This window comes from Saccopteryx bilineata, chromosome 3 (genome assembly GCF_036850765.1).
Source record: "Saccopteryx bilineata isolate mSacBil1 chromosome 3, mSacBil1_pri_phased_curated, whole genome shotgun sequence".
NCBI classification, from domain to species: Eukaryota; Metazoa; Chordata; class Mammalia; order Chiroptera; family Emballonuridae; genus Saccopteryx; species Saccopteryx bilineata.
Window position 1 is genome coordinate 111,589,251 of NC_089492.1, and position 24,009 is coordinate 111,613,259.

At 40.1% G+C, this 24,009-nt stretch overlaps 1 protein-coding gene across 1 annotated transcript in view; it reads right to left on the bottom strand.

Moving 5' to 3' along the window:
- Positions 1–1,325: 1,325 nt before the first annotated feature.
- The window catches only part of CLHC1 (clathrin heavy chain linker domain containing 1), a 61,325-nt gene continuing 38,641 nt past the window's right edge, over positions 1,326–24,009 (bottom strand). The window contains exons 9-12 of the mRNA XM_066267150.1: positions 20,706–20,880; positions 7,185–7,387; positions 3,432–3,611; positions 1,326–1,538 (exon numbers count right to left, since the gene is read on the bottom strand). Of these exons, the coding sequence (XP_066123247.1) occupies positions 1,342–1,538; positions 3,432–3,611; positions 7,185–7,387; positions 20,706–20,880 (755 nt within the window). The 3' untranslated portion in view covers positions 1,326–1,341. The remainder of the gene's footprint in view (positions 1,539–3,431; positions 3,612–7,184; positions 7,388–20,705; positions 20,881–24,009) is intronic.

Genomic DNA, 24,009 nt, shown 5'->3' on the forward strand with positions numbered 1-24,009 from the left:
AATTAAAAATATATATATATATATCCAATTTAAATTTAGGAGAGGAAAACTCACGCTGTTTACTCTTCCTCTAACAGCAGCTTATTTTTACCGCGTTTCATGATCAAGGCTGGCATCCAGTTGTTATGCTGTGGTGTGGCATCAGGGCTGCGTGTTGTTCTGATCAGTTGGGTATCTGTTCTGATTGACTGGTGCCCATGGCATACTGACCATTAAATGTTTTGAAAATCACACCTATCCATGACACAGAATTCTTTTTTTTTTTTTTCCATTTTTCTGAAGCTGGAAACAGGGAGAGACAGTCAGACAGACTCCCGCATGCGCCCGACCGGGATCCACCCGGCACGCCCACCAGGGGCGACGCTCTGCCCACCAGGGGGCGACGCTCTGCCCATCCTGGGCGTCGCCATATTGCGACCAGAGCCACTCTAGCGCCTGAGGCAGAGGCCACAGAGCCATCCCCAGCGCCCGGGCCATCTTTGCTCCAATGGAGCCTTGGCTGCGGGAGGGGAAGAGAGAGACAGAGAGGAAAGCGCGGCGGAGGGGTGGAGAAGCAAATGGGCGCTTCTCCTGTGTGCCCTGGTCGGGAATCGAACCCGGGTCCTCCGCACGCTAGGCCGACGCTCTACCGCTGAGCCAACCGGCCAGGGCTTCCATGACACAGAATTCTTGAGTTTTTAATTAAGTGCTCAGATACTTGAAATCATCCAAACCCACTTCTTATGACATTTTCTGTGCCTACAGGTATCTCAGGTCTACTTCTATGCAAAATGTGGCTTGTCCTCTCTCTAGGTAAGAACATACTATGGTTCTAATTTTATAGAAGCCTAACATCTGCCATTTATATATGCAAAGTATGGGGCACATCTTTAAATCCGTAGTGCAAAATTATTACACTCTGTTTTCATCAGTGAATCGAACATTGAATGAAATCTTGCTTTTCTTGTTATAAGCCAGGTTTATGGCATTTGATATTTGGGAAATGAGTCTGACAGAATACTATCACACCTTCCTTAGTTCTTGTTGTCAAATTAGATGACCAGAAAGGAACATATCTATACATAAGCTTATGCCCTTAGATAGAAATACCTAAACTGAATTTTATAGTTATATTCTTGGATTTTATCAAGATTCAATACAAGAAATGACCATATGGGGGAAAAACCAATAATATAAATGTTTCAAAAACAAATCTAAATATCCTGATAACAAAAGAAGCATGATTTATTTCTGAGAGCTTCATACTCTAGATTTAATTATGTTAGTTATTCCAAAATCAGTTTCCACAACCAACATACATAAAATGTTGTAGAAGCTCCCTCAACTGGTTAAGATACAGAACTACCAAAACACATGCTGCATTAAGTTGACTGTATCATCCTCTTCAGAAATTTCTGTAAGTCCAGCCTGAGATCGAAGGATGAACATTATATCATCATATAATCTGTCAAAACCATTCTGTAAACATACGTTTGCCACTTCTTGCCACTTTTCTAGGCAGCAAAATGGATCGTTTATCATAAGATGTTCTATTGCATCTAAGAAAAGAAATATAATATTATCATATAGCACTTACTCTTACTTGATAATCCACACTTAGCAATTGTTCAAAAATAGAAAGAGATATCATTTCAACTCAGTAACTCTCAAACCTGATTCCTGTACCCGAGTTCAATAAGTTTAATGTGCTCAGTCCCGCTCATGGTAGTCCCCCCTTCATCTTCTCCACTAACCTTTTCAGTCCTCAATTCAACCCTCTACCATTTCTCATATTCCCCACTCCTCCCCTGAACTCCTCCTTCGTAGGTTAGCAGGTGTTGAGGACTACAAGGAAGGGAGCTCAGAAAGTGAAGAATATGGGCTCAGCCTTATTCAGAGTCGATAAGGTACCACTAGAAACTATCAAATAACCGAGAGCTCACAGGTCTAGTTTTCATGACCCTTCAAACCCTTTTATAAATGCACTAGTAGTGCTGACCCAAAGAGTGAAAAAAACTCTGGCAAACCCACCATTCTATCTCTAGATAGAGACCTCTTAATAATGGGGCTTCTATAATAAATATTTTTCTAAAGGAAATAATATTATTTATTTTTGAAAATAAATTATACTGACCCTCTTTGGGACATATCTGTTGATGGAACTCATTTCTTATCTATTACTTGCATTGCTTAATGATACATAATAAAAGAGGTTTTCATTTTAGAATCCTGTAATCACTTACTTTTTTATTTCTACCATGATCATTATTGTTTTATCAAATAAAATGTTTTAATTGATGTGTAATGATAATTTCAAAATTATCTTCCCCAATATTTTCATGTAATTTACTATTCTTACTTTGACCCTATATAATAATTTAAAATCAAGTTGTCTGTTCCAGTTCCTATACTAAATTAGAACAGCAATTTTTAACCAGTGTGCTGCAAGAATTATTTATTTATTTATTTATTTTGTGAGGGAGACAGAGAGAGGGACAGATAGGGACAGGCAGACAGGAAGGAAGAGAGATGAGAAGCATCAATTCTTTGTTGCGGCACCTTAATTGTTCATTGATTGCTTTCTCATATGTGCCTTGATCGGGAGCTACAGTAGATCGAGTGAGCCCTTGCTCAAGCCAGCAGTCTTGGACTCAAGCTGGTGAGCTTTGCTCAAACCAGGTGAGCCCGCACTCAAGCCAGCGACCTCAGGGTTTTGAACCTGGGTCTTCTGCGTCCTGGTCCGATGCTCTATCCACTGCGCCACCGCCTAGCCAGGGCTGCAAGAATTTTTAAAACATGCAATACTTGATTATTTAGTCAGAGGCACCGACCTCTTTTCTCTTAGACTGTCAAATAAAAAATTGACAACAGCCAACACAATATTCATCTGGTGTGAATGAATTAAAAGTATACTTCTTTTTGTTAGATTGGAAAAAATTTACTTTTTGGTGTGCTGCAGAGTTTTAGTAATTAGTTTATGTGTACCATCAGATGAAAAAGGTTGAAAATTGCTGAATTAGAGACAGGAAAGGAGATATAGTTATTTTTTATCCTAGTACAGAATAGGTTCAGAATAAATATCATATATAAATTTTATTTATGTATATATTTAATTTAAGAATAAAAAATATAGTTTATGCTTAAACATTTAAAATACATATAAAATTACTAAATATACACCTATGCTAATATAGTTTTATAGTGTTAGCTATCATAATTATTATGATGTTCACCTCACGCTTCATAAAGATTCTCTCTTCATTCTAATTCCCTCAAAAAATATATGCTATTACTGACAGACTATCATTGACATGGTGAGCTTTACATTTACAAACTAAAGTTAACTCTTGTGAAGAAAAAACTCAAAATTGATTTAAATGAAACATAATAATCTTGAACCTTTCCCTAAATAACCCACTACTATTTCTTACATATCATTTTACTTTACTTACCTTCCCCACCTTTACTTGTTTCTTGAAGTAGCTTAATGCCAACTTCTTCCATATCTACAGAGAACAAATAAAGTACAGCAAGACCAAAAGATAATAATGGTGTTTTCCCGTTCCATTCTTTAGTGAGACACTGAACTAATTCATGGTTGGGACATAACTTTATTAGCTGCATCAGGTCATCTGAAAGCAAAAATGAAAAACTATGTCTCTACAGCCTAAAGTAATAATAGAGACTGAAACTAGCTAATGTTTATACTTGCTAATCAACATTTCTTTTCCAATCCTTCCAACAAAGAGGACCAAGAAAAATATTTATCAAAAACCTATCATGAAAGAAAGGTGATAAAATAAAAAGGATTAAATTGTCAGTTAGGAAACCTGAATCCTCATCAGTGCTCCACCAGTCACTCAATCTTTTGGATCTCAGTTTCTGCATCTTAAAAGTGCTAGACTTGCCCTGGCCGGTTGGCTCAGCGGTAGAGCGTCGGCCTAGCGTGCGGAGGACCCGGGTTCGATTCCTGACCAGGGCACACAGGAGAAGCGCCCATTTGCTTCTCCACCCCTCCGCCACGCTTTCCTCTCTGTCTCTCTCTTCCCCTCCCGCAGCCAAGGCTCCATTGGAGCAAAGATGGCCCGGGCGCTGGGGATGGCTCCTTGGCCTCTGCCCCAGGCCCTAGAGTGGCTCTGGTCGTAATATGGCGACGCCCAGGATGGGCAGAGCATCGCCCCCTGGTGGGCAGAGCGTCGCCCCTGGTGGGCGTGCCGGGTGGATCCCGGTCGGGCGCATGCGGGAGTCTGTCTGACTGTCTCTCCCTGTTTCCAGCTTCAGAAAAATGGAAAGAAAAAAAAAAAAAAGTGCTAGACTTGGTATCTCCAATTTTTAAGTTTCCACCTAATACTATGTTATGTTTGACTATATTTTATTGCTCGTATTAGAGCCAACTTCTAATGACTATAATGTCTTTCTTTCTGTGCCTGCACAAAAAAAGGGGGGGCTCAGTAATTTTTTTCCTAAAAATATCAAGCATTTAGATACTCAAAAATGAAGATTTTAAGAAGCCATTAGCCAGATCAAGTAGCTAGAGGTTGGGCCATATAAAGTTGCTTAGGCATCTGGCCATTTTTTACTCCAAAAAAAGCAATTTCATATAGTTTAATCTATTGGTTAATCAATGACATAATCAAAAGCTACAATCATAATTTATATTCCTTTTTTTTTTTTTTTTTTTTTTTTTTTTAGTGAGACATAGAGAAACAGAGACAGACAGGAAGGGAGAGAGATGAGAAGCATCAATACTCATAGTTGTGGCACTTTAGTTGTTCATTGATTGTTTCTCATTCTTGCCTTGGTCGAGAGGCTCCAGCCTAGCCAGTGACCCTTTGCTTGAGACAGTGACCTTAGACTCAAGTCAGTAATGTTGGCTTCAAGCCAGCAATTGAGCGACCATGGGGTCATGTCTATGATGCCATGCTCAAGCCAGATGTGCCCACGCTTAAGCCGGCGAACTCAGGGTTTTGAACCCGGGTCCTCAGCATCCCAGGTCGATGCTCTATCCACTGTACCACCACTTGGTCAGGCTAAAATAATTCTTACCTATGGAAGAGTAATAATATAGGAACTAAATCTGTATACAGATAATAATAAAATAATTTTAAAGTGTATATAAAATAAATATCAGGTAATTCCTACTATGCCAGACCCTGTTCTGTTGTTGCATGCATATAGGCAAATTACTTACCTCTCTATACCTTAGCCTCTCTGTAGAAACATGGTAGGGTTTTTTTTTTTTCCATCTATAAAACTGGGATCGCCTGACCTGTGGTGGCGCAGTGGGATAAAGCGTCGACCTGAAACACTGAGGTCGCCGGTTCGAAACCTTGGGCTTGCCTGGTCAAGGCACATATGGGAGTTGATGCTTCCTGCTCCTCCCCCTTCTCTCTCTGTCTCTCTCTCTCACTCCTCTCTCTCTAAAAAATCAATAAATAAAATATTAAAAAAAAAAAAAAAAAAAAACTGGGATCATAATAAAACCTACTTCAGGCCCTGGCCAGGTGGCTCAGCTGTAAAGCATTGGCCAAGTGTGTAGAAGTCCCAGGTTTGATTCCTAGCCAGGGCACACAGGAGGAGTGACTGCCTCTCCACTCCTCCCCCATCTCTTTCTCTCTCTCTCTCTCTGTCTCTCTGTCTGTCTCTCTCTCTCCTCCCCTTCCACAGCCATGGCTCCAATGGTTTGAGCAAGGTTAGCCTCGGGTGCTGAGGATGGATCCATGGTCTTGAGCTCAGACACTAAAATAGCTCAGTAGCTGAGCAACGAAGCTGTGGCTCAGCCAGGCAGAGTATTGCCAGGTAAGGGCTTTCCAAGTGGATCCCAGTTGGGGTGCATGCGGGAGTCTATCTCTGCCTCCCTGCTTCTCACTTAATATAAATAAATAAATAAATAAATAAATAAATAAATAAATAAATAAATCCTACTTCGTAAAGTAACATAAGGATTAAGTGAGATAATGCATGTAAAAAGCTGAACTATTAGCTACTATTAAAGTAACAGTATCTGGCATGCTATTATACAGTGAATGAAGAAATTAGTAATTTTAAAAAAAGATTCTAAGTAAGTCAATTTATAGTTTGAAAATAATCAGATTCATATTCTTTTTTCTAGAAAAACGTGACCTGAAAGTGCTATGTTTTGTTTCATTTTTGCAGCTCTTAGAACTGTAGTATACAGCCTGGACATCAGGACTGACACAGGCCTGAGATACGGGGAGGTGTCAGGACTGCCTGTACACTAACGTTGCTGCTGAATTAATTCTTTTTATTTTTTTTTTATTTTTTTTTATTTTTTACAGAGACAGAGAGTGAGTCAGAGAGAGGGATAGACAGGGACAGACAGACAGGAACGGAGAGAAATGAGAAGCATCAATCATTAGTTTTTCGTTGCGTGTTGCGACACCTTAGTTGTTCATTGATTGCTTTCTCATATGTGCCTTGACTGTGGGCCTTCAGCAGACCGGGTAACCCCTTGCTGGAGCCAGCGACCTTGGGTTCAAGCTGGTGGGTTTTTGCTCAAACCAGTTGACCCCCGCTCAAGCTGGCAACCTCGGGGTCTTGAACCTGGGTCCTCTGCATTCCAGTCCAATGCTCTATCCACTGTGCCACCACCTGGTCAGGCTGCTGAACTAATTCTTAATAAGAGACAAGATTACTCAACTAGGGTCACTATAAGGTTCACAATTCTCTCAGATTACTGCCCAGTTGCAACCTGGGTGTTTAAAATTTTGAAATGAATTTTATTTCACCAATTCTTCATTTCTAATGCTTATATCATAATTCAGAACATTATATATGACAAATAAGTTCAGCTATTTTTTTAAATCCTTTAAGTAGCATGGTAAAACATACTGCAAAATTTATCTTTAAAACTGTATATTTAGTAGAATAAATCTACTTATCAGAAATCTACTTGTTTGTATGCTCTGGACCTGCTTGAATATGACCTTGGTTCAGGACCATCAGTTTATTGTTTATTAAATGTTTATGTATTGAGAAAATACATAATGTATTTGAATGTCAAGCATAAAAGTCAATCAGCTTAACTGTTCTATTGAAAATGACAAAAGAAATCTACTTATCAGTATATATCGAATGGACTTTATAATGTAAAGCCCAAATATTGCCTACTAACATGGGTGATCGATCTTAAAATTAAAGTCCAGAATTTGACTGTATAACAATAAGCAGGCTTTGTTACTTACCAGATGTCAAGTCCTTGATTTGGTGTATGTATTCCATGGCCTCATGAATCTGACCCTGTTTACACATGCAAAGAACAGCTTTGCTGTGCAGGTTACACTCATTGTAGATAATCTGAGCTAGAGCCAGGCACTTGGACTTGTTATGGGTATTCTGCTCCCCATATTCACAAATCACATCCCCAGCCTCCTCAGAAAATGTGAGCCTAGTGAAAGCAGATCAATAAGGCACACATTAGAGACTTATTGATGAGAGGATGAAAATGAAATATTTGAAAATTCAGCACACTAGAAGTGGATTTTCTATGGTCTGTAAGAATTCCAATTAGGCAATTAGTGTAGGAGAAATTAAACACATCTACAATTTAACAGCAGGAACAAGAACAATCAGCATTTATTTCTTTGGGGGAAGAACTTTTGGCAAAAATGGGCGCAAGTAATTTTAAAAATCTACAAACAATGTTAAAACTCTCCTGAAAAGACTGGTGGGATTTCAAATTATAAGGTAAGCAAAAATTCTCTTCCATTTGAGGGTGTCAAATGTTTCTCTACCCGCTGGTCTTAGGCAATCCCACCCTTGCATGAGGCCATAGATGCGCGCTATGGAAGTAGTATCAGGCAGTCAGTGATAGTTGGCATAGGGTCTTGGCCACCTATTTGTGAAGCTTGCTTGTATGCTCCGGACCTGCTTGAATATGATCTTGGTTGTCCCTGATTTTGAATGAGTTCTGTAAAGCCAGTGGCTGTGGTCGTGGCCATTCAGGTTCTCACTGGATTTGGGCAGATGGTAAAGGAACAGTGGAGCCAGAAGACGGTGGGCCATTCCATTTATTAGAGTCTCTGAACAGCGGACAAGTTAACAGTCAGGGCTCCCAAGTTTCTCAGCATTCTGGGCTCACCTGGACTCACAGGCCCCCACCAGCCTCAGCAGTCCCCAGCAAAACAGCCAGGTGGAAATCAGGGCTCCCAAGTCCTGACTCGGTCTCCAGTTCCACAACCCGGACTCATTCTCTGGACTCATCCTCTGGACTCCTGTCACCACTCCCTCTCGCTCTCCTTCTCCCTCTCCCAGCAAAACAGGCAGGGGATGGGGGTGGAGGGGTTGGGGGTGACCTTCTCCAGCAAACAATAGCAAATAATGGCCCCCCAAGCAGGAAGGCAACTCGCAATTTGCAATCTGCTGCCCTGAGGGCAAGAACCCACAGCCTTCCATAGACTATACACACATGGCTCTGCCTCCGTACAAGCAAGCAAACTTAAAAAAAAAAAAACCATTTGTTTACCCAACAGGCTCTTTTGAGCCCATCTGACCTTATGACTTGGTGAGTCTGCACAACTCAGTTCATGATAAGGAGTTCTAGTTGCACAGTCATTGATGTTCTATGAATAAACACTCCAACTTTAGCAGGACCTTAGTTGTTTTTCAAATGGTATATAGCTGTCTGTCAGATAGCAGATGATTTACTGGGATGTCTCTGAGCAGCCCCATGCCAACTGAAAACTGTTAGTGGGTAAATCAATAACCATGGTTTGCCTGACTAGGTGGTAGCGCAGTGGATAGAGTGTAGGACTGAGATGTGGAGGACCCAGGTTCAAAAACCCAAGGTAACTGGCTCGAGTGTGGGCTCATCCCGCTTGAGCATGGGCGCACCAGCTTGAGTGCAAACTCACTGGTTTGAGTGTGAAATCATAGACATGCCCCTATGGTCACTGGCTGGAGCCCAAGGTTGCTGGCTTAAGCAAGGGGTCACTCACTCTGCTGTAACCTCCCATCAAGGCATTTATGAGAAAGCAATCAATGGACAACTAAGGAGCCACAATGAAGAATTGATGCTTCTCATCTCTCACTTCCTGTCTATCTGTCTCTATCTGTCCCTCTCTCTGACTATCTCTCTGTCTCTGTCAAAAAAACAAAACAAAACCATAGTTTGATAAAGCTTGCTAACCACAGTTAACCCATCAGATAAGCCACCAAGACCATCAGAAGTATAAGAGTAAAAAGAATCTGCCTGACCTGTGGTGGCGCAGTGGATAAAGCGTCAACCTGGAAATGCTGAGGTCGCTGGTTCGAAACCCTGGGCTTGCCTGGTCAAGGCACATATGGGAGTTGATGCTTCCAGCTTTTCCCCCCTGTCTCTCTCTCCTCTCTCTCTCCCTTTCTCTCTCCTCTCTAAAATGAATAAATAAAAATTTTTAAAAATAGTAAAAAGAATCTAACATGGGTAATAGAAGAGAAAGATGGTGAATACTAACTAAAAGTGATGAATCTCAAAATAATTATAAGTGCAAAAAGCTGAACCAAAAAGAAAAAAAGAATACATAACATATGATTTTACTTATATAATATTCTAGAAAATGCAAACTAATCTATAGTGACAGAAAGCAGATCAGTGGTTATCTGGAGATGGGGAGGGATGTGAATGGGGGAGCGAGGAAGGAAGGAGGAGGCATTAGAAAAGCAGGAATATAGGGACACATTTGAAGGTCATGGATATGTTTATTATCTTGATTGTAACGATTTCACAGGCAAAACTTGTCAAATTGTCCACTTTAAACACGTGCAGTTCATTATACATTAATTATATCTCCATATCTGTTTTTTTTAAAAAGCTAATCAAATTGTACATTTTAAATATGTATACGTTACTGTATGTAAATTACATCTCAATAAAGTTATAAAAAACTTTATAGCCATAGGACCAATTATAACGACTAAGACTATAGTTCATCCCACTAACCCTCCTCTTATATGTTTCTCTGAGAATTAAGACCATAGAATCCTGGAGAAGTTGTGCTTGGATGAGGTGAACTTAATGTGAGAAGCAAACAGATGACTGATATAGATGCTGTTCTGTTATCTTGTCCATATGCTCCTTACTGGGCCAGTACACTCTTCCTCAGTTACTCTAAGACAGAGGTCAGGAACCTATGGCTCACGAGCCAGATGTGGCTCTTTTGATGGCTGCATCTGGTTCACAGACAAATCTTTAATAAAAAAAATAATAACATTAAAAATATAAAACATTCTCAAGTATTACAATCCATTCATTTCCTACCGCTCATGTTCATGGTTGCAGGTGGCTGGAGCCAATCACAGCTGTCCTCTGGGACAACACCAAATTTTTATTGGATAATGCATAACATACACGGGTCATTGTGAGGTCAGGAAGTAAACTTCCCTTCTTTTAATCAAGTAGTCAGCTAGCTAATTGCAAAAAACCTTTTGACAAAGAAGATAGCTAAAAGAAAAACAGATGAGGAGTATTGTACTTTTCAGCAGGAATGGACAGAGAAATTCGCCTTTGTGGAGAGAGCAGGTTCTGCAGTGTGTCTAATATGCAATGATAAAATTGCACCAATGAAATGGTCAAATATAAAGCGGCACTTCAACACACGCCATACTACATTTGCATCAAAATATCCAGCGGGGGACAGCAGGGAGAAAGCATGTCAAGAGCTACTGTGCGGGTGACATCACGGAAATGGCGCCGTGAGAAGCACGTCCGACAGATCTCCCCAAAATCACAACAAATTTATCAACTAGAAACAGAAAAATTTATCCTCGGAGCATTCCGGAGTTCCACACAAACTGAAAGCGAAAGGACTGCTATCACTTGAATCTGAGAGATGAGGGTGTGGAGGAAGCTACCACAGGGACATTCACTCAAGCCGCGGAGGGAGTGCGCCTGTGTGCTATCAACAAGACCACCCTCAGATGCCAATAAGAAAGAGGAAATCGAATATTATGGATACAAAAGAAAGAGAGGTAACACAAATAGATGTGGAAAAATCTATGGAGAAAAGACTTAACATATTGAAAGCCTTGGAGCTAAATGACAGAGAATTTAAAATAGAAATCTTAAAAATACTCAGAGATATACAAGAAAACACAGAAAGGCAATATAGGGAGATCAGAAAACAACTCAATGAACACAAAGAATATATTACCAAGGAAATTGAAACTATAAAAACAAATCAAACAGAAATGAAAAACTCAATTCACGAGCTGAAAAACGAGGTAACAAGCTTAGCTAACAGAACAGCCCAGATTGAAGATAGGATTAGTGAAATAGAAGACAAACAACTTGAGGAACAACAGAGAGAAGAAGAAAGAGACTCAAAAATAATAAAAAAAAGAGAAAGCCCTACAGGAATTGTCTGACTCCATCAGAAAGAATAACATAAGAATAATAGGTATATCAGAGGGAGAAGAGAAAGAAAATGGAATGGAGAATATACTCAAACAAATAATAGATGAGAACTTCCCAAGCCTGTGGAAAGAACTAAAGCCTCAAATTCAAAAAGCAAACAGAACACCGAGTTTTCTTAACCCCAACAAACCCACTCCAAGGCACATCATAATAAAGATGACACAAACCAATGATAAAGAAAAAATTCTCAAGGCAGCCAGGGAAAAGAAGAGTACAACATATAAAGGAAGGCCTATTAGATTATCATCAGATTTCTCAGCAGAAACTCTACAAGCTAGAAGAGAGTGGACCCCAATATTTAAAGCCCTGAAAGAGAGGAACTTTCAGCCAAGAATACTATACCCATCAAAGCTATCCTTCAAGTATAAAGGAGATATAAAAACATTCACAAATACAGAAAAGATGAGAGAATTTATCAACAGAAAGCCCCCACTCCAGGAAATACTAAAGGGGGTTTTCCAACCAGATTCAAAGAACAAAAGAAAACAACACCACAAGTAACAGCTCCACAAAGAACACAATAAAACCAAACTTAAACTGTGACAACAAAGGAAAAAAAGGGGGCAGAGGATGGAGATTAACAGTAGCAAACGACGATGAAGTGCAGAAATACTCATAAGATAGGGTACTACAATGAATATGGTAGGTACCCTTTTCATTACTTAATGGTAACCACCCTTGAAAAAACCACCACAAAAACACTTGACTTAAAAAAGGTAGCAACAGAGGAAAGAAGTATGGAACACAAACAAACAAAAACAAATGATAGAAAAACAAGAGAAGAATCAAACTAGATACAAAACTAACAGAAAGCAATTTATAAAATGGCAGTAGGGAACCCACAAGTGTCAATAATTACACTAAATGTAAATGGATTAAACTTACCAATAAAAAGACACAGAGTAGCAGAATGGATTAAAAAAGAAAATCCACCTATATGCTGCCTACAAGAAACACATCTAAGCAACAAGGATAAAAACAAATTCAAAGTGAAAGGCTGGAAAACAATACTCCAAGCAAACAACACCCAAAAAAAAGCAGGTGTAGCAATACTCATATCTAATAATGCTGACTACAAGACAGAAAAAGTACTCAGAGACAAAAATGGTCATTTCATAATGATTAAGGGGAAGTTGAATCAAGAAGACATAACAATCCTTAATATATATGCACCAAACCAAGGAGCACCAAAATATATAAGACAGCTACTTATTGACCTTAAAACAAAAACTAACAAAAATACAATCATACTTGGAGACCTCAATACACCGCTGACGGCTCTAGATCGGTCATCCAAACAGAGAATCAATAAAGATATAGTGGCCTTAAACAAAATACTAGAACACCTGGATATGATAGACATCTACAGGACACTTCATCCCAAAGCGACAGAGTATACATTTTCCTCTAGTGTACATGGAACATTCTCAAGAATTGACCATATGTTGGGCCACAAAGACAATATCAGCAAATTTAGAAAAATTGAAATTGTACCAAGCATATTTTCTGATCATAAAGCCTTGAAACTAGAATTCAACTGCAAAAAAGAGGGGGGAAAACCCACAAAAATGTGGAAACTAAACAACATACTTCTAAAAAATGAATGGGTCAAAGAAGAAATAAGCGCAGAGATCAAAAGATATATACAGATAAATGAAAATGAAAATACGACATATCAGAATCTCTGGGATGCAGCAAAAGCAGTAATAAGAGGAAAGTCCATATCACTTCAGGCCTATATGAACAAACAAGAGAGAGCCGAAGTAAACCACTTAACTTCACACCTTAAGGAACTAGAAAAAGAAGAACAAAGACAACCCAAAACCAGCCGAAGAAAGGAGATAATAAAAATCAGAGCAGAAATAAATGAAATAGAGAACAGAAAAACTATAGAAAAAATCAATAAAACAAGGAGCTGGTTCTTTGAAAAGATCAACAAAATTGACAAACCCTTGGCAAGACTCACCAAGGAAAAAAGGCACAGGACTCAAATAAATAAAATCCAAAATGAAAGAGGAGAGATCACCACAGACATCATAGATATACAAAGAATTATTGTAGAATACTATGAAAAACTTTATGCCACCAAATACAACAATCTAGAAGAAATGGATAAATTCCTAGAACAATACAACCTTCCTAGACTGAGTCATGAAGAAGCAGAAAGCCTAAACAGACCAATCAGCAGGGAGGAAATAGAAAAAACTATTAAAAACCTCCCCAAAAATAAAAGTCCAGGCCCAGATGGTTATACTAGTGAATTCTATCAAACATTCAAAGAAGACTTGGTTCCTATTCTACTCAAAGTCTTCCAAAAAATTGAAGAAGAAGCAATACTTCCAAACACATTTTATGAGGCCAACATAACCCTCATACCAAAACCCGGCAAGGATGGCACAAAGAAAGAAAACTACAGACCAATATCTCTAATGAATACAGATGCTAAAATACTAAACAAAATACTGGCAAACCGAATACAACAACATATTAAAAAAATAATACATCATGATCAAGTGGGATTCATCCCAGAATCTCAAGGATGGTTCAACTTACGCAAAATGGTTAACGTAATACACCATATCAACAAAACAAAGAACAAAAACCACATGATCTTATCAATAGATGCAGAAAAGGCTTTTGATAAAATACAACACAATTTTATGTTTAAGACTCTCAACAAAATGGGTATAGAAGGAAAATATCTCAACATGATAAAGGCCATATATGATAAACCATCAGCCAACATCATATTAAACGGCATAAAACTGAGGACTTTCTACCTTAAATCAGGAACAAGACAGGGTTGTCCACTCTCTCCACTCTTATTTAACGTGGTGCTAGAAGTTCTGGCCAGAGCAATCAGACAAGACAAAGAAATAAAAGGCATCCATATCGGAAAAGAAGAAGTAAAGCTATCACTTTTTGCTGATGATATGATCCTATACATCGAAAACCCAAAGGATTCCACAAAAAGATTATTAGAAACAATAAACCAATACAGTAAGGTTGCAGGATACAAAATTAACATACAAAAGTCCATAGCCTTTCTATATGCCAACAATGAAATATTAGAAAACGAACTCAAAAAAATAATCCCCTTCACAATTGCAACAAAAAAAATAAAATACCTAGGAATAAACATAACAAAGAATGTAAAGGACCTATATAATGAAAATTACAAAGCATTGTTAAGGGAAATCGAAAAAGATACAATGAGATGGAAAAATATTCCTTGTTCTTGGATAGGAAGAATAAATATAATCAAAATGGCCATATTACCCAAAGCAATATACAAATTTAATGCAATTCCCATCAAAATTCCTATGAGATTTTTTAAAGAAATGGAACACAGCGGTAGAGCGTCGGCCTAGCGTGCGGAGGACCCGGGTTCAATTCCTGGCCAGGGCACATAGGAGAAGCGCCCATTTGCTTCTCCACCCCTCCGCCGCGCCTTCCTCTCTGTCTCTCTCTTCCCCTCCCGCAGCCAAGGCTCCATTGGAGCAAAGATGGCCCGGGCACTGGGGATGGCTCTGTGGCCTCTGCCCCAGGCGCTAGAGTGGCTCTGGTCGCAACATGGCGAGGCCCAGGAGGGTCACAACATGGCGACACCCAGGATGGGCAGAGCATTGCCCCCTGGTGGGCAGAGCGTCGCCCCATGGTGGGCGTGCCGGGTGGATCCCGGTCGGGCGCATGCGGGAGTCTGTCTGACTGTCTCTCCCTGTTTCCAGCTTCAGAAAAATGCAAAAACAAAAACAAAAACAAAAACAAACAAACAAACAAAAAAAAGAAATGGAACAAAAAATCATCAGATTTATATGGAACTATAAAAAACCCCGAATAGCCAAAACAATCCTAAGGAAAAAGAATGAAGCTGGGGGCATTACAATACCTGACTTTAAACTATATTATAGGGCCACGATAATCAAAACAGCATGGTATTGGCAGAAAAATAGACACTCAGACCAATGGAACAGAATAGAAAGCCCAGAAATAAAACCACATATATATGGTCAAATAATCTTTGATAAAGGGGCCAACAACACACAATGGAGAAAAGAAAGCCTCTTCAACAAATAGTGTTGGGAAAACTGGAAAGCCACATGCAAAAGAATGAAACTTGACTACAGCCTGTCCCCGTGCACTAAAATTAATTCAAAATGGATCAAAGACCTAAATATAAGACCTGAAACAATAAAGTACATAGAAGAAGACATAGGTACTAAAATCATGGACCTGGGTTTTAAAGAACATTTTATGAACTTGACTCCAATGGCAAGAGAAGTGAAGGCAAAGATAAATGAATGGGACTACATCAGAATAAAAAGTTTTTGCTCAGCAAGAGAAACTGATATCAAAATAAACAGACAGCCAACTAAATGGGAAATGATATTTTCAAACAACAGCTCAGATAAGGGCCTAATATCCAAAATTTACAAAGAACTCATAAAACTCAACAACAAACAAACAAACAATCCAATAAAAAAAATGGGAAGAGGACATGAACAAACACTTCTCCCAGGAAGAGATACAAATGGCCAACAGATATATGAAAAGATGCTCAGCTTCATTAGTTATTAGAGAAATGCAAATCAAAACTACAATGAGATACCACCTCACCCCTGTTAGATTAGCTATTATCAACAAGACGGGTAATAGCAAATGTTGGAGAGGCTGTGGAGAAAAAGGAACCCTCATTCACTGTTGGTGGGACTGTAAAGTAGTACAACCATTATGGAGGAAAGTATGGTGGTTCCTCAAAAAACTGCAAATAGAACTACCTTATGACCCAGCAATCTCTCTACTGGGTATATACCCCAAAACCTCAGAAACATTGATACGTGAAGACACATATAGCCCCATGTTCATTGCAGCACTGTTCACAGTGGCCAAGACATGGAAACAACCAAAAAGCCCTTCAATAGAAGACTGGATAAAGAAGATGTGGCACATATACACTATGGAATACTACTCAGCCATAAGAAATGATGACATCAGATCATTTACAGCAAAATGGTGGGATCTTGATAACATTATAAGGAGTGAAATAAGTAAATCAGAAAAAAACAAGAACTACATGATTCCATACATTGGTGGAACATAAAAACGAGACTAAGAGACATGGACAAGAGTGTGGTGGTTACCAGAGGTGGGGGGAGGGAGGACATGGGAGGGAGGGAGGGAGAGAGTTAGGGGGAGGGGGAGGGGCACAGAGAACTAGATGGAGGGTGGCGGAGGACAATCTGACTTTGGGCGAGGGGTATGCAACATAATTTAATGACAAAATAACCTAGACATGTTTTCTTTGAATATATGTACCCTGATTTATTAATGTCATCCCATTACAATTAATAAAAATTTATTTAAAAAAAAAAAAAAAAAAAAAAAAGAGCTACTGTGCAGAGTGCAAGCTAGTCAGCAGCAACTCCATGTTTGGACCCAACAAGGTGACTGGAATTCAGCTAGCTTTGCTGGTGCTTTAGCAATTGTGAGAAATAGAAAGCCATTCATAGATGGGGAGTATGCCAAAACATTCATGCTTGATGTTGCCAATAAACTTTTTGATGACTTTTCGGATAAAGACAAGATAATCAAATGAATAAAAGACACGCCTCTGTAGGCAAGAATTGTTCACTGATCATACCATCATGATGGCAAATCAAATTGAGGCAACACAACTGAAGGACACAAATGCAGCACCATTCTTTTCTCTCGCTTTGGATGAGTCAACAGACATAAGTCATTTATTCCAGTTCAGCGTGATTGCAAGGTATGCTGTCGGTGACACACTACATTAGGAAAGTCTTGCTGTTTTGCCTATGAAAGTGACAACAAGAGGGGAGGATTTATTCAAGTCTTTCACTAAGTTCACTAAAGAAAAAAATCTACTGATGGATAAACTTATTTTGGTGTGTACTGATGGTGGTCCGTGCATGGTGGGGAAAAACAGGATTCATAGTGCTTCTTCATGAACATGAAAAGAGACCCATCCTAAGTTTTCACTGCATCTTACAGCAGGAGGCATCTTGTGCTCAGATGTGTAGCAAGCAGCTTGGTAAGGTGATATCGCTGCTCATTCAAGTGGTTAACTTTATTGTTGTCTGAGCTTTAAATGATCACCAGTTTAAAACACTGCTGGATGAAGTTGGGAATAATTATCCTGGTCTGCTTCTGCACAGCAATGTGCGTTGTTTGTCAAGAGGGAAGGTGCTCAGCCATTTCGTGGCATGTCTGAGCGAAATCCGGACTTTTCTTGAAATGAAAAACGTCGAGCATCCTGAGTTAGCTAACACTGAGTGGCTCCTGAAGTTCTACTATCTCATAGACATGACTGAACATCTGAACCAGCTCAATGTGAAAATGCAAGGCGTTGGAAATACAGTCTTATCCCTTCAACAAGCAGTGTTTGCATTTGAAAGCAAGCTGGAACTCTTCATCTCCGACACTGAAACAGGTCGTTTTCTACACTTTGAAAAACTGGGAGAGTTTAAAGATGCATTCACAGCAAGTGACCCTGCTCAACATCTTGATCTCCAGCAGCTAGCAGGCTTCACATCTAATCCCCTGCAGTCATTCAAAGCACACTTTGGAGAACTTCGTGAGCGCACTCATCTTTTTAAGTTCATCACCATCCACACAAGTGTGCAGTGGACAGCGCCAACCTGAGTTACATTCCCGGTGTCTCCATCAGAGATTTTGAGCTACAAGCTGCTGACCTGAAGGCCTCAGACATGTGAGTGAATAAGTTCAAGTCACTGAATGAAGATTTGGAAAGACTTGCATGACAGCAAGCAGAGTTGGCGAGCAAACACAAGTGGGGAGAAATGAAAAAACTTCAACCGGCAGACCAGCTGATTGTCAAAACTTGGAACACGCTTCCCGTCACATACCACACACTGCAGCCTGTGAGTATTGCTGTACTGACAATGTTTGGCTCTATGTATGCATGTGAGCAGTCTTTCTCACATCTAAAGAACGTTAAGACCAACCTACGATCACGTTTAACGGGTGGAAGTCTCAATGCCTGCATGAAGCTTAACCTCACCACGTATCAACCAGACTACAAAGCCATCAGGGAAACCATGCAGCTCCAGAAGTCGCATTAACGGTAAGAAGTACTTTATTCATCATTAGTTAGCAACAGCATAACAATGTTATTAAAAAGAATTCAGAGACTTATTGTACTTTAAAAGTGTTGGTCTTACATAAAATGCACACATTTACTTGTATTTAGTGTTAAACATATTGTATGGCTCTCATGGAATTACATTTTAAAATATGTGGCATTCATGGCTCTCTCAGCCAAAAAGGTTCCTGACCCCTGCTCTAAGAATTGGCTGTCATGTGGCCCTGGCCAGTTGGCTCAGCGGTAGAGCGTCGGCCTGGTGTGCGGGGGACCTGGGTTCGATTCCCGGCCAGGGCACATAGGAGGGGCACCCATTTGCTCCTCCACCCCCTCCCCCTCCTTCCTCTCTGTCTCTCTCTTCCCCTCCCGCAGCCAAGGCTCCATTGGAGCAAAGATGGCCCGGGCGCTGGGATGGCTCCTTGGCCTCTGCCCCAGGCGCTAGAGTGGCTCTGGTTGCGGCAAAGCAATGCCCCGGAGAGGCGGAGCATCGCCCCCTGGTGGGCAGAGCATCGCCCCTGGTGGGCAGAGCATCGCCCCTGGTGGGCGTGCCAGGTGGATCCCGGTCGGGCGCATGCGGGAGTCTGTCTGTCTCTCCCCGTTTCCAGCTTCAGGAAAAAAAAAAAAAAAGAATTGGCTGTCAGTGGGTCAGAGGTTCCTCCACTCTAGAGAATTGCCCTTGGTTGGTGGGAGCCACTATGCCCATGAAGTTATGCACTCCCACCCCATCCAGACAGCCTACAGCCCCTGATAGAGAGATATAAATGGCCAGCCCCTTGCCTCAATGGGGATCAGTTCTGTGGTGCCGTTTATGCTTCAGAGCCATCCCTGTATAAATAAGGCCAAGGTTAGAACTTGCCTGAGGTCACAGCCTTGCTTGGCTCTTTCCTCTTCCCTGTTCTGCTTTATTTATACATTTTTCTTCTGAAGGCCTAACTCTGTCAATCATGTGCAACTAAATTCCTGTCTCAGGCTTTAGTTCCAGAGAATCCAATCTAAGGGAGCCCTTGTACCAGTCGACCAGTCTGTGTTCAGATCCAACTCCAAGGAGCCACCTCCTACCCGTTCTTTCTGGTTTGTATGTTCCCCTGAATGTCCATGCTCCTCCTGTTTATGAATTTTCTCCCCATTTTATCCTTTATATGTATCTACAGCCTGTCAGGAACCAGGTTCCTGCCTTATTCCTCTATACAGCATGATACATACAGATCAATCCTTTTCTATCCTTACTAATCAACTTCCATCCACCAGGAAGTGGTCAGGAATCATCTTGTGAACTGCTAATGTGGGTCAAATAAGTTTGCAAATATGATGTATATGTTTGCTCGCTTATAGTTTGCATTGGGTGTGGGGGACAGGCTGTAAGCAGGCAGGGTCCTTACAGCCTAAGGCTTAGTTTTAAGACTAAGCATTTCCCACCCTTTTAATACTAAGATCTTCTCAACATTAAGCTTTTCCCCACACCCTTGAATGTTGCATGATGTGAGGTGATGCATTCTTATGAGGAATCTCACTTATGCCTCAAATAAGTGGCTTTGTATCAGAGACTTCTTTATTTGTATACTGGCTTAAGGGCTTTAATTTCTACACTATAAAATAAGGGAGACCAGGAGCTCTCATGCTCAGTTCCTGAAATTAGCATGGCAGAGGAGAGGCAGCCAATATGGCGGAGTACTGAAGGAGAAGCCAGTTTATGCAGAGTTTGTGCAGAGAGAAGGAGATGGGGAACAGAGGTGAATAAAGCTGGTGAGGTAGAAACTTTTGATTCTAGGAATACTCAGATGAGTCAATGGCTTTGGGAGCCCTGAATCGGAAGGGAAGTGTTTTCCACTGTGTGTATTTCTCGCCCACCAGGTGAGATCTAGGATTAAAGGTAATGGCCCACCAGTTCTTGGCTCTGTTGTTTCATTACCATCTGTCTGAATCAAATGCAAACCTATATGGGCCAGGTGGCTGTGATGGTGGCCGTGGCTACTGGCTTTACATTCAGGGCTGCTGTGAGTCAACTCCTGATCAACTGTGACTAGGCCCATTACTCCATGAATGCTTAGTGAATACTTTCTTACTGATTAGTTATAATAGGGACCTGAAATAAATGCTGAAATAATGTATTGATAAGAAAACTATTAAATTTTTTAAAACAACTTCATTAACCAAATATCAAAATTAAGGTAAAAATTCAATTGTTCTTACCTTTCCTGAGTGACCCAATTGATAACTAAATTTAAACGCTTTTCAGATAATCCACATTTGATTCCTTCCAGGGTCAGTTCTGCATCAATAGGCCTTCTGTGAGCATGACTTGTACTAAATATAGCCTCAAAAAATAAGAGTAAAGGAAAAGGCTTTCCTCTAATTTTTCCAACAGCTACAGAGAGAAGAACAGTTTTTAAGTCAAATGCTTTAAGTAATAATTTGCTTTTTCTTACTTCATATTATTTTCATCTCTTTGCATTTTCTAAAAAATTTTAATCTAAAATTACATATTTGTCATTTTTAACTAAGGCTTTTGAATTCAACTTTGTATTTTGGATAATGACTAAACATGACATGCTTTGTGAAAACCAAGGCAGTGATTAAAGTGATGTGTCTATAAGCCAAGGAATGTCAAAAATTGTTGATAGTCACCTAAGAATTAAGAGAGAAGCATGGACTGTGAGAACTTTAGAAAGCTGAAAGAAGCCCTGGCCAAACAGTTTGGTTGGTTAGAGCATCGTCCCAAACTGCAGAGGTGACCAGTTTGATCCCTGGTCAGGGCACATACAGGGATAGATCGATGTTCCTGTCTCACTCTTGCTTTCTCCTTTCCTCTCTTCAAAATCAATAAAACCAACATTAAAAAAATGAAAGACTATATCAGCAGCAGACTTGAACTATAAGAAATATTAAAGGTTGTCTTTCAAGCAGAAAGAAAATAATACCAGATAGAAATATGAACCAACAGATAGGAATGAAGAGCAAAAATGGTAAAAATTTAGAAATATACTGTTTTCATATACTATATCATCTGAGAGTAGAATGTGGTAAATTAAAGATTTAATCTATAAAACCTAAAGCAACAACCAAAATAAGTCAACAGAAAGTTATAGCTCATATATCAACAAAGGATAAAAATAGAATCATAAAAAATGAAACAAATCCAAAAGGAGGCAGAAAAAGAGAGAAAAAGTAACAAAGCAGAGTTAAGGAAAACAGAAAACAAATAAAACTCAGCCACGTCAACAATCACATTAAATATACATGACCTAAACACTGCATTTGAAAGGCAAAGATTGTCAGATTGTATTAAAAAGTAGGACCCCCAAGTATACATTATCTAGAAGACATTGACTTTAAACAAAGACACAAATAAATTGAAAGTATGAAAATATATACTATGCTAATACTAATCAAAAGAAAGATGAGGCCCTGACAGATTGGCTCAATGGTAGAGCATCAGCCTGGCATGTGGAAGTTCTGGATTCAATTCCCGGTCACGGCACATAAGAGAAGTGCCCATCTGTTTCTCCAGCCTTCCCCCTCTCACTTCTCTTTCTGTCTCTCTCTCTCTCTCTCTTCTCTTCCACTCCTACAGCCATGGCTCAATTAGAGTGAGTTGGTTCTGGGTGCTGAGAATGGCTCTATGGTCTCCACTTTGGGCACTAAAAAATGGCTCCAGTTGCAATGGAGCAAGGGCCCCAGATGGGCAGAGAATTTCCCCCTAGTGGGCCTGCCAGTATAGATCCTGGTCAGGGCACATTCGAGAGTCCATCTCTGCCTCCCCCCCTCTCACTGAAAGAAAAAAGAAAAAAAGAAAGATGCACAGTCACCTGGCCTGTGCAATGAATAACACATTGACCTGGAATACTAAGGTGACCAGTTCAAGACCCTGCACTTGCCCGGTCAAGGCACATACAACAAGCAACCAATGAACAACTGAAGTGAAATAACAATAAATTGATACTTCTCATCTCTCCTCCCTCTGTAAAATCAATAAATCAAATCTTAAAAATAAAACAAAATAAAATTAAAAGATGGCCTGACCAGGAGAGACCTGAAGATGGCAGCGGAGTAGGCAGATGCACAGACTCCCAGCTCACACCACCAAACTGGATTATAAACTAATTTATGAATAATCAGCATGAAAAACCAAATCTGGACTACAAGAACAGCTTTCAAAAACCAAGGAGCAAAGAAGAAGCCACAACAAACCTGGTAGAGAGCGCCTGAATCCCCCTGCTTACAGGAACAGTGGGGTGGGGGGTGAGGCTGGGCTCTCACTCCAAGGAAAAGAGCAGTAAATACTGCTCACAGCCACTTGCCTGGAGACCAGGGAACGAGGTGTGTTGAAAGGGCCCGCTTGTCTTCCAAAAAGAAAGGGGAGAGAGAGAGAGAGAGAGAGAGAGAGATGGATGGTGAGGGGGAGAGGAATATAGGTGATGACATGAAAAGCTGACTCATTCAGTGCTGGAGGTGGCCATAACTGGGAGAGGGGCTGATCTTTCCATAAAGCAAAATACAAAAGTACTTCCAGGTCACAGAGATACAGACATCTCTCCAGCTCCAATCAGTGCAACAAGACACAGCTGAAAACAAGAAGTGGAAAGGAGGGGCAGTAACTCAGGTCTCCATGGAGATCTGAGATACACCTCCCCCTACTGAAGCTGAGAAAGCAACCCACTCCCAGAGAGATTAACTGGCAGAAGAGGACTTCAGAGCCTCAGGTCACACCCACCACATTCCTGGATACAGTTTCAAATAAGCCTCCTGCTGAGATCAGCAAACAAGACAATCACCTGTTAAGAAAAAAAACAAATCAAGACTTCAAAGTGGCCCAAATCCTAAAGTGGATTACAAATAATAGCTGATGCCAACCCAAGAAGACCTAGAAACAACACAAGTAAAAACTGGAGGCAGACAACACCAAGCCTAGACTCAACCAGCTCTACAAAGAAAACACCCAAACACCCAGAAACAATGAGAAGACAAAGAAATGCAATCCAAATGAAACCACAAGAGAAATCTTTAGGAGATGAACTGAGTGATATGGAAAGAATCAAACTTCCGGAGGCAGAGTTTAAAATAATGATTGTAAGGATGCTTAGGGATCTTAGAACAACAAGGGATGGTCATCACGAACACCTAAATAAAGAAATAGCAAGTATAAAAAAGTATATTGAAATATTAAAAAAGAATCAGCCGGAAATGACAAATACAATATCAGAAATGAAGACTACAATAGAAGGAATTAAAAACAGGATGGATAGAGCTGAGGATCGAATAAGCAAGATGGAGGACAACTGGACTGAAGGCATGAAAGCAGAGAAGAAAAAAGAAAAGAGACTCAAAAAGTCTGAAAAAACTCTTAGAGAGCTCTGTGACAACATAAAGAGAAATAACATCCACATCATAGGGGTTCCTAAAGAAGAAGAGAAAGAACAAGGGATAGAGCCTTTGTTCAATCATATCATAGCTGAAAACTTCCCTAAATTAATGCAGGAGAAACTCTCACAAATTC